Source organism: Schistocerca americana, chromosome 2 (genome assembly GCF_021461395.2).
Source record: "Schistocerca americana isolate TAMUIC-IGC-003095 chromosome 2, iqSchAmer2.1, whole genome shotgun sequence".
In the NCBI taxonomy this organism is placed as follows: domain Eukaryota; kingdom Metazoa; phylum Arthropoda; class Insecta; order Orthoptera; family Acrididae; genus Schistocerca; species Schistocerca americana.
The window spans coordinates 331,280,029-331,294,859 of record NC_060120.1 but is presented as its reverse complement, the minus strand read 5'-3'; the positions used below and the strand labels follow the sequence as shown (position 1 = coordinate 331,294,859).

Below are 14,831 nucleotides of genomic sequence, written 5' to 3'. Positions count from 1 at the left end.
TAAAATATTCCGGAGGTAAAATAGTCCCCCATTCGGATCTCTGGGTGGGGACTACTCAGGAGGACGTCGTTATCAGGAGAAAGAAAACTGGCGTTCTACGGATCGCAGCATGGAATGTCTGATCCCTTAATCGGGCATGTAGGTTAGAAAATTTAAAAAGGGAAATGGATAGGTTAAAGTTAGATATAGTAGGAATTAATTAAGTTCAGTGGCTGGAGGAACAAGACTTTTGGTCAGGTGAATACAGGGTTATAAATACAAAATCAAATAGGGGTAATGCAGGAGTAGGTTTAATAATAAATAAAAAATAGGAATGCGGGTAAGCTACTACAAACAGCATAATGAGCGCATTATTGTGGCCAAGAGAGATACGAAGCCCATACCTACCACAGTAGTACAAGTTTACATGCCAACTAGCTGCGTGGATGATGAAGAGATTGATGAAATGTATGATGAGATAAAAGAAATTATTCAGGTAGTGAATTGAGACGAAATTTAATAGTCATGGGTGACTGGAATTCAAGAGTAAGAAAAGGAAGAGAAGGAAACGTAGTAGTTGAATACGGAATGGGGGTAAGGAATGAAAGAGGAAGCCGCCTGGTAGAATTTTGGACAGAGCATAACTTAATCGTAGCTAACACTTGGTTCAAGAATCATAAAAGAAGGTTGTATACATGGAAGAAGCCTGGAGATACTGGCGGGTTTCAGACAGATTATATAATGGTAAGACAGAGATTTAGGAACCAGGTTTTAAATTGTAAGACATTTCCAGGGGCAGATGTGGACTCTGACCACGATCTATTGGTTATGAACTGTAGATTAAAACTAAAGAAACTGCAAAAAGGTGGGAATTTAAGGAGATGGGACCTGGATAAACTGACAGAACCAGAGGTTGTAGAGAACTTCAGAGAGAACATTAGGGAATGATTGACAAGAATGAGGGAAAGAAATACAGTAGAAGAAGAATGGGTAGCTTTGAGAGATGAAATAGTGAAGGCAGCAGAGCATAAAGTAGATAAAAAGGACGGGGGTTGATAGAAATCTTTGGGTAGCAGAAGAGATACTGCATTTAATTGATGAAAGGAGAAAATACAAAAATGTAGTAAATAAAGCAGGCAAAAACGAATACAAACGTCTCAAAAATGAGATCGACAGGAAGTACAAAATGGCTAAGCAGGTATGGCTAGAGGACAAATGTAAGGATGTAGAGGCGTATATCACAAGGGGCAAGATAGATGCTGCCTACAGGAAAATTAAAGAGACTTTTGGAGAAAAGAGAACCACTTGCTTGAATATCAAGAGCTCAGGTGGAAACCCAGTTCTAAGCAAAGAAGGGAAAGCAGAAAGGTGGAAGGAGTATACGGAGGGTCTATACAAGGGCAATGTTCTTGAGGACAATATTATGGAAATGAAAGAAGATATAGATGAAGATGAAATGGGAGATATGATACTGTGTGAGGAGTTTGACAGAGCACTGAAAGACCTAAGTCGAAACAAGGCCCCAGGAGAAGACAACATTCCATTAGAACTACTGATAGCCTTGGGAGAAAAACTCTACCATCTGGTGAGCAAGATGTATGACACAGGCGAAATACCATCAGACTTCAAGAAGAATATAATAATTCCAACCCCAAAGAAAGCAGGTGTTGGCAGATGTAAAAATTACCGAATTATAAATTTAATAAGCCACAGCTATTTTCAGATGAATGGAAAAACTGGTAGAAGCCGACTTTGGGGAAGATCAGTTTGGATTCCATAGAAATGTTGGAACACGTGAGGCAATACTGACCCTATGACTTATCTTAGAAAATAGATTAGGGAAAGGCAAACCTATGTTTCTAGCATTTGTAGATTTAGAGAAAGCTTTTGACATTGTTGACTGGAATACTCTCTTTCAAATTCTGAAGGTGGCAGGGGTAAAATACAGGGAGCAAAAGGCTATTTACAATTTGTACAGAAATCAGGTGGCAGTTACAAGAGTTGAGGGGAATGAAAGAGAAGCAGTAGTTGGGAAGGGAGTGAGACAGGGTTGTAGCCTAACCCCAATGTTATTCAATCTGTATATTTAGCAAACATTAAAGGAAACAAAAGGAAAACCATGGAGAAGAAATAAAAACTTTGAGCTTCGCCAATGACATTGTAATTCCGTCAGAGACAGCAAAGGACCTGGAAGAGCAGCTGAACGGAATGGACAGTGTCTTGAAAGGAGGATATAAGATGAACATCAACAAAAGCAAAACAAGGATAATGGAATGTAGTCGAATTAAATCGGGTAATGCTGAGAGAATTAGATTAGGAAATGAGACGCTTAAAGTAGTAAATGAGTTTTGCTATTTGGGGAGCAAAATAACTGATGATGGTCGAAGTAGAGAGGATATAAAATGTAGACTGGCAATGGCAAGGAAAGCGTTTCTGAAGAAGAGAAATTTTTTTACTTCAAGTATAGTTTTAGTGCCTGGAAGTCTTTTCTGAAAGTATTTGTATGGACTGTAGCCATGTATGGAAGTAAAATGTGGACGATAAATAGTTTAGGCGAAACGAGAATAGAAGCTTTCGAAATGTGGTGCTACAGAAGGATGCTGAAGATTAGATGGGTAGATCACATAACTAATAAGGAGGTATTGAATAGAATTGGGGAGAAGAGAAATGTGTAGTACAACTTGACTAGAGGAAGGGGTTGGTTGGTAGGACATATTCTGAGGCATAAAGGGATCACCAATTTAGTATTGGAGGGCAGCGTGTAGGGTAAAAATCGTAGAGGGAGACCAAGAGATGAATACACAAAACAGATTGAGAAGGATGTAGGTTGCAGTGGGTACTGGGAGATGAAGAAGCTTGCAGAGGACAGAGTAGCATGGAGAGCTGCATCAAACCAGTCTCTGAACTGTGGACCACAACAACAGCAACATCATACACAAGTCTGAAAACAGAATTTGTAACTCTGCTTAGAACTTGTGGTTTTCATAATACTGTTGAGAGTTTTACTATACTGAGCAAGGCCATCCAATCTGCCATTCATTATATAATTATAAACGTTAAATGAAATTGGTATAGATGCCTGATAAATGAAATGAGTTTATCAGAACACAGCTCACAGAACTTAGTTATAAATGGTGTTGTGAAGGTCGATTCTCACTGCTGGTTCTTTTACATAGACATTAGCATCTCTAACATTGGAAAACGAAAATTGGCCAGAATTTTAACTTTATGACACTACATACATATCATTCTACTGGATATTTACTTAAAAGCCATAGAAGAGTGCCTGCCAAGTAAAACAAGAAGAGTGAAGAAAAAAGGAGGTCATATACCATGGTTGGTGAGCAGTTTACTTCTATCCTGAAAAAATATAAAACATCTTCTTAGCATTAGTGAAGATGCACACAAACCTGACCATTTTCATTAATATTATAAAGCTTGCAGAACGACTTCCAGTAGGAAAACAAGCTGCAAAAATTTTTATGGGAACCGTAACTCTTTGGTCATCAAACAGTCAGGAGCACAGAAACATAATTAACAAAGAAACAAGAAAATCGTAAGACAGTAATAGCAAATGCCTAAAACTCAAATTATACAACAGAGTAGTAGAAGATTGCATAGCAGTAGCACTTTCAACAAATCATTACAAACGTATGCCATAGAATTACACAATATAACAAAAGTGAGCCTCTGCAAGCCCTACAGCTGCCTAAAAATAAGCAAGACTCAATCACTAACTTATGTTATTTGTAACTTACAACAAGCAAGGGGTAGTAAAAGTGATAAAGACATCATGATAGTAAAATCTCTAGTGACATAAGTGGGCCTTAAATTAAAATTTTAAAGTTAATAACGAATGAAACGGCCAAAATGCTTTGCCACCTAGATAGTTCATGTCTGACAGAAGGTAGTTATCCAGAGAGAATGAAAATAACCAGTCTCTTACCACTCTGCAAAAATGGAGATCCAATGTATTCTGGCAACTACAGACTAGTTACATTGCAGTCCATTTCCTCAGACTTTTTTTAAATAATGTGCATTAATGTATATCACATTTTGAAAGAAATGACATCATAAATGGTAAACAATTAGGATCCAGAAGGAAAATTCAACAGTTTCAGCGACCTTTGAATGTATAAACGTAATCACGGAGGGGTTAGATGAAGGCGAAAATCCTTTTGGCATATTTTGTGTCTTATCAAAAGCTTTCGACCTAGTTGGCCATGAAATTTTAATACGGAAACTTGATCACTATGGAATCAGACGAACTAGGGGTGCAGCTCTTAATACCATGAAACGATATCTGCAAAACCGAAAACAAACAGTAGGAATTAAATTTCAACAAATAACTCAGGATCTAGCACAAGACAGCTACTAGGATCTCTGTTGCTTCTGATATTTAGTTCATAAATGACTTACCTCTCACAACTGAAAGCAAAATGTTTCTATTTGCTGATGTTAGCATCAGCACAACCATTGGCACAAATCTATGTGATTCCAATACCTTGACAAAAAGTGAAATGTTACTTGAGTCTACTTGTGTAAAACTGATGATGCAAACATGTACATCCAAAGCTGCTACATAAATAACAAAAAAAAACGCTCTGAACAATATTTTGAAGTCAATACATAGAGCCCTTTCTTCAATACATTGTTTCGATTTTTTAAATTACCAAATAACACAAAAAGAACTGTATTTTTATCCTTCAAGAGAGTTCACTTTATCACTGTCGAAAAGGTTTTTCTTAATGAAAAAGTTTCATCTATTTATGCTCACATTTATGCACAGCGTAGCCCTCTTTCTTTGTCCATGTGTTGTAAAACAAATTCATCTTTCAGTTTCAGATATTTGGCCTCTTTTGTGGGAGAATACTCTTAGAAAAAAAAATCCAGCTCCACATGGAGCTTTCAGAAAGTGTCATGAAAACAAAGCAAACAATAAAATGAAGATTGAAGGCCAATTCTCACCGGCTGTCATGGCATCACCAGGCTGCAGTACCACTTGTTAAGGTGTAAGGCCAATTCACTCTGTTCATCACCTCACATCACATCATTGGTGTCAAAACATTCCACAATGGATTTCATATGGTGGGATTCACACTGGTCATCATATCATGTTACATCACAGCAAATTAAAACAGGTTATCTGTAAGTTACATAATAAGAACTGCTTTAATACATCCGAAACTCTTTGATGCCTATTGTTCATTTTTGAAAGTAGCGTTTTAATACGCCTCAATTTTCATTTTGTCGTGCAAACATATTTTGGTCGACTTACAGTAAGTTGTAATGTTCATTTACCCTGTTCAGAAAATAGATTATTTGAGTAGTATCACAGTCTAACACAACAGTCACGATATTCAGTCCATTTTTTGTTATCCACTGCAATTGTTAGCGCCCCAAGAGACCAGGAAGTTATATTGTTGATTTCTGCGAGATCTCGTGAAAGTGAATGCTAATCGTAATTGTTTATATTAGTCTGCAGAATGGTTCTTACAAACGGGACCATCTGAAGCGCAATAAATTGCAGCAACAACGGAAGACAACACCATATTTGCCTTTCTTTAGGTTTCCTAACAACTCTAGGAGGTATGAAAAGCTACTTTACATAACAGTTTATTTTCAATTTTCTTGTAACCTATGGATATTTAGAGCGGAACCCCATGTTCTTCAAGAACAAAAATATTGCTAGTAAACAAAAGAAGACCTGTCCTTTTGCAGAAAGGTATCACACATCTACTCAAAAACGTGAAGTTTTCTTCGTTGCACTTCCAGTGAAATTAGTGAATATGGAACATAGACAATGTGTGTGCAATTAAATACTCGTACCTACATTATTCGATGTAGCAGACAAGCTACCACAATCATAGCTGAAGAAACAAACCACACAGGCCTGATAACAACAGAATAAAAGCAGAAAAATTGTTTCCCAACATAGAAGAAACCAATTTCACAATTGTTGCTGCATCTGAGCCACAAACAGTAAGAAGCTTCAACACAATCGCTTTTGAAACAAAAATAATTATATTTACAAAAATATTTACATATTAGAAAGTCGAATAAAGTGTAAATCTGTCCAAAACATGAAGCTCCCCAAAAAGCTATTACATGTCAGAGAAAGTGCCTGTCATATTAACAGACAAAAAAAGAAATATATTCTCAAAAATGTTCAAAAGTGTGTGAATCCCTAAGGGGCCAAACTGCTGAAGTCATTGGTCCCTAGACTTACACACTACTTGAACTAACTTGTGCTAAGAACAAGACACACCCAGGCCCGAGGGAAAACTCAAGCCTCCGGCAGGAGGGGCCGCACAATCCGTGACATGGCGCCTTAGACTGCGTGGCCACTCCAAGTGGGCAATATATTCTTCTCATGCATAAAATATGTGTTTATATTCTCTTGTTTTCAGCAGAGTAAGCTGCAATTACACATATATTCGAATGTATTTCTTCATCATTAAGTTGTAGCTTATATCATTGATCTAGGAGGTTCCTCTGTTTTTACTTGTATTTCATGATCATTCATGTCTTGATAATTTAATAATGTTTGGAACGCAAAAATTTAATAACTATTTCACTAATTGACTTTAAAAATGATTAAAAACAAACTGTACTTTTATGACTGCTTTCTCGCCACTGGAAGCGCTAGTGTCACATCAGCTGTCAGATGGTAACAATTTTCACAGGAGTGAGTGTGGCCATTGTATATGTTAGATTGTGGTAGTATCTTAGGTGTCGTGCATTTGGTGAGAATTAATGAATCTTCAGATAAAATCAGAGAATTTAAATTTAAACTTGCTACACAAATTCTTTTCAATTCCTGTTTCAGCGTCTATATCATAAGAGGCGCTCACACGTTCAGTAATATTGTCAACCTGCCAATATATTTACCGTCTGAGGGCGTGTATTGATGTACTGACTATACTAGAAATATTGACAAGTAGTATTAACGGCCTTCATAATATTCTCAGTATCTCAACACATACTGAACGTGTGCTTTGACAATATTCTCCAATCAAATGTTGACAGAGCTGGATGTGTCAGCCACAGGGCGTTAGTGTACACTGTTTATATTCAATTCGCCTTTGCTCACATCGTACCTCAAATTAAAATTTTTAAGTGGTCTTTCAATGTACAACAGTTTTAATAGACCTATGCAAGGGTAATCACTGTGTGCACCACTTTATGGTGGGCAATGGAGGAGTCTCTGTGGCTCTGCTTTGTGTTTGATGGTATTATAGAACTACACTTCGAGCACTCGATTAACCTACATGTCGCCAGGAATCTCAAAGTTACCCCTAATCTCTCGTTGACCGCAATTGCTTCTCTCATTAACGTATTTTGCTTCTCTGTTCTATCTCTTTTCAACATTAGTAACGTGTTGTACCGGTACTGTCCAGAAGTCATCGGAACATAATATGGAATCTTTCTGGTGGATGGTTCTTATTATTAATAAGTTAACACGTGATCAGTAACTCGTTTGTTGTTTCGATCATTCTCGGACCCATTTCCTCTGTTTCGCTGGCTTCTATTACTTGCGAGCTATAGATAACATAATTACAGCACACACTTCCTTTTGGACGGGGTGTTCTACATACTAGCCTTGTAAAACCGCGTTGTCAATTAACGATTTTTGTCTTTATTATTGGTGGCGTGAAGTCGCTCCAATGTGTTGAAGGTTTGAAAAATCTGTGTCGTGAATAAATATTGGACGTGTGCAGGCCCCTTTGTTGCTTCTCGTTTGGGAATGTCTGCTTTGGAGGTACTTTGGCTGTTCCAGTGCAGCCAATACAACTAACATGCATCTCAAATAATTATAATAGTTTGGCTGTATGTAGTGTGTACGTTCAACGTTGGTAGGAGCGTCCAAGAGTCGAGTGATTGTGTTGATACACAAAGTTATAGCTGTGCACAACATGTGAATGTTTGGAATTTTTTGGTCTTGGCATTCCGAAAAATTATTAGAAAATACACATAAAAATAATGAGGTATGAATAGTACGGAACATTTTCTTCCTCATCTTTTTTTTAAATATATAAGGTTCCCTCCCGTCATGTAAACGTCAAAAAAACTTTGTTTCATCGTACTCATCATTGTGTCATTAATACTCCTTTTAGTTTAGCAGTACATTATGTGGTTTTGCCCTGTCATGAACGTTAAAAAGTGGAATTACTTATTTTGTGGATTTATATTGATAGGTTGGATGTCGATGGTTTACCGGTCTATTTCCCTTATGATTACATTTACCCGGAACAGTATGCATACATGTTGGAGCTTAAGAAGGGCCTGGATGCGAAGGTATGCAGTAGTGCTGACGTAGTTTTTGGGAAAATGAAATACGTGTGATCATGTAAAATGTGTGAACAATGTTGCTGTGATTACTTTTTACTTTTTCCAGGGCCATTGCCTGCTGGAAATGCCGTCAGGCACTGGTAAAACAATATCACTATTGTCCTTGATTGTGGCTTACATGGCGAACAACCCATTGGATGTAACAAAATTAATATATTGTTCTCGTACTGTTCCTGAAATTGAGAAAGTTATTGAGGAACTTAAAAAGTTAATTGCATACATCGAGAAACAGACTGAAGAGAAACCTAGGATACTTGGGCTGGTCCTGAGTTCACGCAAAAATCTGTGCATTCATCCGCAGGTATTCATTTATCAGATTTATATATACTCCTTCCTTTTTGGAATAAATAGGCCCAACTTAAACTTCACTGTTATTCACAGGTCAGTAAAGAGCGTGATGGCAAAATAGTCGATGGTCGATGTCACAGCTTGACTGCATCGTACATACGGGACCGTCACAGCTATGATGAGTCTGTTCCTGTGTGCAACTTCTATGAAGCCTTCAGTACTTTTGGCAAAGAAGCTCCAATGGCACCTGGTGTATATAGCATAGATGATTTGAAGGATTATGGTCGAGACATGGGTTGGTGCCCATATTTCCTTGCTCGATATGCGGTAAGCTTATGGTTTTACTGTTATAAATCACTTATAATCCACCAAGTGTCTCCAGTTCTTCTGAGTCTGAAAATAGCTGTCCATTGCTATATACCTATGTCAATCATTTTGAAGTAATTAATGAAATGTTGACATTTTGGGTGGTAGATGGACAGCTAATTGTTGAAGTTGTAATTCTGGTAAACTGTATTCCTTGTTACAAAAGTGCTGGCTGTGATTTGTAAAAATTATATTATTTTCCATTGTCTTCATTGTCAGACCATCTTGCATACAAGCATATTCATCCTAAATATCTGCCCACTAGTGCTTTTTAAATGGTCCCACTTCTCCCTCCCCACTTATGAGTATAGTTGGGTCAGTAGATGTGTTACATAATAGTGATATTGGACTCCCTCTGAATTCTTGGTTGTGGTGATAGATCTGTAGCAAAGCCTGTGGTCTAGGTTAGGTTGAAAGGTGATAATTTGATTGATGATTGAGGAAGGCTGAATTTGAAACCCAAATATCACTTGTAGCGTAGCTTAATGTTTATATCTGGGCCATATGTAAATGCACTTTGCCATATTTAATGCAAGTTTCGTCATAAAAATTAAAACTGCAAAGGAAATTCAGGATAGGACTGTTAAATAATGGCCACATCTCCTACAGTTATTTCGATGCATATTATGTTCCTATGCTGTATATAAAGTACGAAAAATGCAAGAGGGGTTCACAACGAAACTTTTACTTGAGATACATTTGTTCTGTTAGGTGTTCTTCGGCCTTGTGTCCTCATGTAAGATATTCCTTCATGAGTCTGAGTCCACATAATCCTTAAATGTCAGGCAATATTATGCAGTGTAGTTTCCACCATATTTGTGCAAATGAACATGCTTCTCATGTCAGGGGATTTGGTAACACTGAATACGTAGTGTGCAGTACATAAAATGCTAAATTTTTATAAAAAGAGTCCTCACATGTATAGGAGAAACATGTATTCTATCAGCTTAATATGGAGAGTTTCGATTCTGAATTGTAGATTTCTGTATAAAAATGTAAATTCACAATAAATGGTTTATTCATTGAGCTGTTTGATAAAAGTAAAATTATTAATTCGTGAAAATGAAATGCAAAGTGCGTTCGTAGTTATTTTTTATCTAGTGTATTGCTATCTGCATATATTTTGTTTCCAAGGACAATTTGTAAGTCAGTAATACAGAAGATATGCAGACAGTAACTGTGTATAAAAAAGTAACAGTGATCTAGTGTGAAGAAATCAGCTGTCACTCCTAGATATTATCTAATGTTGCAACATTGTACAATGTGGTTTATACTAGGGTGCACTTATCCACACCCGCATGCAGCTGAAGGCAACTTCCACCATTTGTGTAGTGTTTCAGTGTATCTTCCATGTTGTAATCACCTGATAGAAGAGGCACTGAGCAGTAGACACAGCAGATGTAAAAGAAGACTGAAGTACTGGACAATGCGAGAGTTTAATCTAAATTTATCTGTCTGCCACTCACCGCCACCTCTATATGATAAGTAGGCTAGCAGTACCGTATTCCTTATTGTTATTCTGTCCGTGATTTTCCATTGTTTGATTTTATTTCCCATGTTGAATTGATACAACATCTTCTAAGGATTGTTCCTCATTTGCCAGGAGAGACTGCCTCCATTAGGTACTGTGATCTCTTGTCATTCAAAAGCAAGAGAAGTGCAGCTAAATAATTAGCTCATTTGGTTGTAAAACAGAGCCCTTCATACAGAACTCCTCTGTAATCCTGACTACATGCCATAAGTAGATGCACACTAGCTTGAAGTGAAATACCCCTGTACTTCTGCCTGTACCTCAGCCCATAATTTTCTTTGTCAAATGCTAGATATTGGGATACACAGGGTAAAATACAAAACAGTGCTGCTTCAGCACACTTAGAATTGTGAAAAGTGAAGATAAAAGTTTTATCATTTTATTTTTAGAAATCACAGATTCAGATTAGCCTACATAAGAGCTGAAGGGAAGGAAAAACTCACCAAACAGTTACACTGTTGATTTGGTTGATACTAGTATAGACTATATGTATATCTACACAGTTAGTGCCCCAGCAGACTAAATTGTACGAGCACTGCTAGACTCTGAATGTCAAACATCAAAAGTTTATCATATCTGTTAACATATGCACAATGAACAATGTCTGGCAGAGATGCTGTCGTACAGTGAGGAGAGTGACAAACAATACCAAATACTAAGCTTCAGGTCTTATCTATAACGCAGTGGAGCATGTCTATAGCTGAAAACAAGGCAAGTACAAAGACTCAACACCCTAGTAAACTCTATACTGTGTAGCATCACATGCCATAAGTGGAAGTACTGTCCTTGGCCAATTTCTATTATCATAGAAATCTGCCAAGGACAGTACTTCTACTTATGGCATGTATCGGTTAGAAAAATGCACCGATGATGACTGATATCAGTCGAAATTGATTTGCAACAAGATAAATAAATCATGTTTCTGTGACTGGTTGCTTCATTCTTTATAATTTTGCAACTGATTTACTTCAATAAAACGTAGATTCTGTCGCATTACAGTGTGGAATAATGTTCGCAAAATTACAGTTTATGAGAAATGTTCTTGGACAAAAGTGCCAAACACAAATTAATCTTCCCCCCTCCCCTCCCCTCATTCTCTCTCTCCCTCCCCCTCTCCTCTCTCCCTCCCTCCCACTCCCCCTTTCCTCCCTCCCTGGCAGATGAAGTTGAGCTTCATCTGCATTCACATTGTGTTTGAGTACTGAATAGGCACATGTATGAGAACTGGACATAGTAGCTCAGCTACGAACTTTCCTTACTGTTCAGAGTACACAGACACACTTTAACGCGCACACACAGAGTTACATTCCTGGCGATGTGTACTATAGATGGTTATCTTCACTCATTTCATTCCACCCACATATCTGTAGCATTACATACCTGCATCATTCTGTTATTCTTCTTATATAATATCTTGCTCCTCATTAATAATTCAATTCATAGTATCTTTTATTTGTAGGCTTTCAGTTTTTTTCCCCTTTCTGTAGCGTTGAACCATTTATGTATTAGGATATCTTCTTACTATAACAGTTTGTAAAACATGAAAACCATTCAGTCCAGCTGGAGGTATTTATACCCTTTCTAACAGCCCATCTCTTGATTGCAGAGTTAACAACACATTTTCTATCGCTATAGAAGATATAAATCTCCATTATAAGCGCACAATTTTCTTGAGCAGGTCTTGCATCTGTCTTATTGTCAGCTTTGTCAAATGATTCATTCCTCTCTTTACGCTAGCAATAAATACACAATAAATTTTATTATATAATAGAGACAATCCACTCACAGATTCTATTTTAGTCATAAAATATTTGCCCTTAGATTCTTCTTTATATGTACTGCTCACTGTAGAATTTTGTGGTAAATTCGTATCTTGATTTATACCTGCCTCCGCAGCCAAGGTTTCAAATGCAGATTAGTGTGATAGAATTCTTCTTGGAAGGAGCAAATTTAAATTCTTTCGGTGGGAAATATCTCATCCCACTAGTTCTTGGCCACATAGATGGTAGTGAACTGACTAAATGATGTTTTGGGAGTGAAGCCGGTTATCGTTTTCTACCATCATATAATTTTTCAGCTGGGCACCTGCTAGGCACCTGCAGATCAGCTGTCAGAGACTGACGTCAATTGCCCTCAGCACACAGTTTATTAGTGGGCTGTATGTGTTGTGTGCATGCACCGTGATCATAATTTTATTGCAAGACCGAACAGACTCCCAGCAGGCAGTGCTCTCAGTGAGGGAAATGTGAAATTCAGATTGGGTTGTTGATTGCCATGGATCTTGACGTTCCCTGTTATCTTCACTGTGAGCAAATCAATGAAATAATCGGGTTCCATCACACTTTCATAGTGTGGTCCCATGGAGAAGACAAAGTAATGAATTTTTCTGCCATCAAACTCCATTCATAAGAAGATCCAGTTTACCATGGTAACATCAAAAGAAGATTTTCTGCCATTCTTGGATTATCTGGTTATGTGGAACAACAATGGCTCTTTGGGTCATTCATTTTAGTTCAAGCTCACTAACGTGGATTTAAATTTGCATATTCCCACCATGAGTGTGCTTAAGACTGTTGCACATAAGGCACACATAGTTTCCAATTACAAGTTTGTCTACGGAGCTTGTCCAAAAAAAAATCAGCACTGGACAAGGAGCACAGTAAGCCGGCAAAATCAGCAACTTTTCTTTTGTTAGTTGGCAACATGTCATTCAAAGTAGGCAGGACACTCCAGAAATTTCAAGTTTAAGTGTTTTTCTGTCCACCTAAGATTGCAGGTCTTCTTGGAACAATAAAATATGATTTATTATTGAGGAAGGCAGGAGTATGCCATGCCAATGTGGTATGGCTTATATACACATATCCTGGAAGAACATTGCACAGAACAGCAACGCTGCACTCACCTTCCGCTACTTAGGAAGTCTGAAGTCTGTCATTGCAGAACATGTATATCCACCAACCACGCAATGAAATATGGTGAAACAAGTTTAACTACTGCTAATTTATTTTGGGATGACATTATTAAAGAATCTGTGGAGATGAGCATTGTGGAAACCCATATTAACAAGGACAGTAAGCTAATAATGTATGGAAACCCATAGTTTCATGATTTTCTCTCAGAAAAGATAAGAGTATGCCAAGGGCCACAGTGAGTGACAACACACCAGATATCCTGTTTCACATTTCCACCATTGAGGGTACTGCTTGCTGGCAGTGTGGTCAGTGTCGCAACTATGATCACGATGCATCCATGTAGCATTTACCATGCGCAAATAAATTGTGCTGTTGGGTAGCCGATGGTATTCTTCGATAGCTCCATTCAACATGTCCGACAAGTACTAAGATGAAGTATCCTGTGTGGTAGAAAACTGTGATCAGTTGCGTACCTGAAACATCATTGAGTATTCAGTCGTTGGGAAGATTTCAAGATTCACAGCAAGCCTACTGCTGACATCCCTTGGGATAATAAGTTAAATATTGGTGTTGCTCCATGCAGCTGGTATGGATGGGTCGAAACGGGGGGATTCCGTAGGGTGCTCTGTTGTTTTTCCGGATCGTGTCCTCAAGGTTCGACTGCCTCAGACTTTTGATGTCTTTGATGCAGAATTGTCTGCGATCTTGCAGGCACTGGAGCAGATGAGACATTCTTTCTGTCCTAAATTCCTTGTCTGTTCTGATTCACTAAGTGCCCTTCACTCATTGCAATGTTTGTATCCAGCAGATCAAATAGTCCAGACCATCCAGGATGCCCTCCTCCAACTGCAGTCACTGTGGAAGGTGGTGTCTTTCTGCTGGGTTCCGGGACACGTCGGCATTGCTGGGAATGAAAGGGCAGCTCTCACAGCCAAGGAGGCGTGTCTCGACCCACAAATATTTCGGTGTCCTATCCCCCTGCACGCACTCACCTCGCTTTTGAGCTCAAGAGACATGTGTCGGTGGGAGGATGATTGGCTGGAAATGACTGACAATAAGCTCCGTTTAGTCAAGCCCACAACGCGTGTGTGGGCTTCCTTCCAGCCCCGTCGACGGGACAAGGTTCTCCTCACTTGGCTTCGAATAGGCCACAGTCCTATGACGCATGGCTTCCTGCTCTGACGAGAGGACCCTCCAACGTGTGGTGCTTGTGGCGTCCAGGTCACTGTGCGCCACGTTTTATTTTCTGACCAGCGGGCCACGGCTGACTTGCCAGCGGACCTGCCGTCTCTTTTAGGAAACACTCGAACAAATGTGGTTAAAGTTTTAAAGTTCTGTGCCTTGTCAAATGTTTCTACAAAGATTTTAGGGAGAGGGTCTTAATTTGCTCGCTGTGTGACAAG

General features: G+C 38.4%; 1 protein-coding gene across 1 annotated transcript in view; it reads left to right on the top strand.

Moving 5' to 3' along the window:
• Window positions 1–7,830: 7,830 nt before the first annotated feature.
• Window positions 7,831–14,831, top strand: part of LOC124593718 (general transcription and DNA repair factor IIH helicase subunit XPD) — a 48,732-nt gene continuing 41,731 nt past the window's right edge. Inside the window, exons 1-4 of the mRNA XM_047132030.1 lie at window positions 7,831–7,967; window positions 8,178–8,277; window positions 8,378–8,632; window positions 8,713–8,946. Of these exons, the coding sequence (XP_046987986.1) occupies window positions 7,963–7,967; window positions 8,178–8,277; window positions 8,378–8,632; window positions 8,713–8,946 (594 nt within the window). The 5' untranslated portion in view covers window positions 7,831–7,962. The remainder of the gene's footprint in view (window positions 7,968–8,177; window positions 8,278–8,377; window positions 8,633–8,712; window positions 8,947–14,831) is intronic.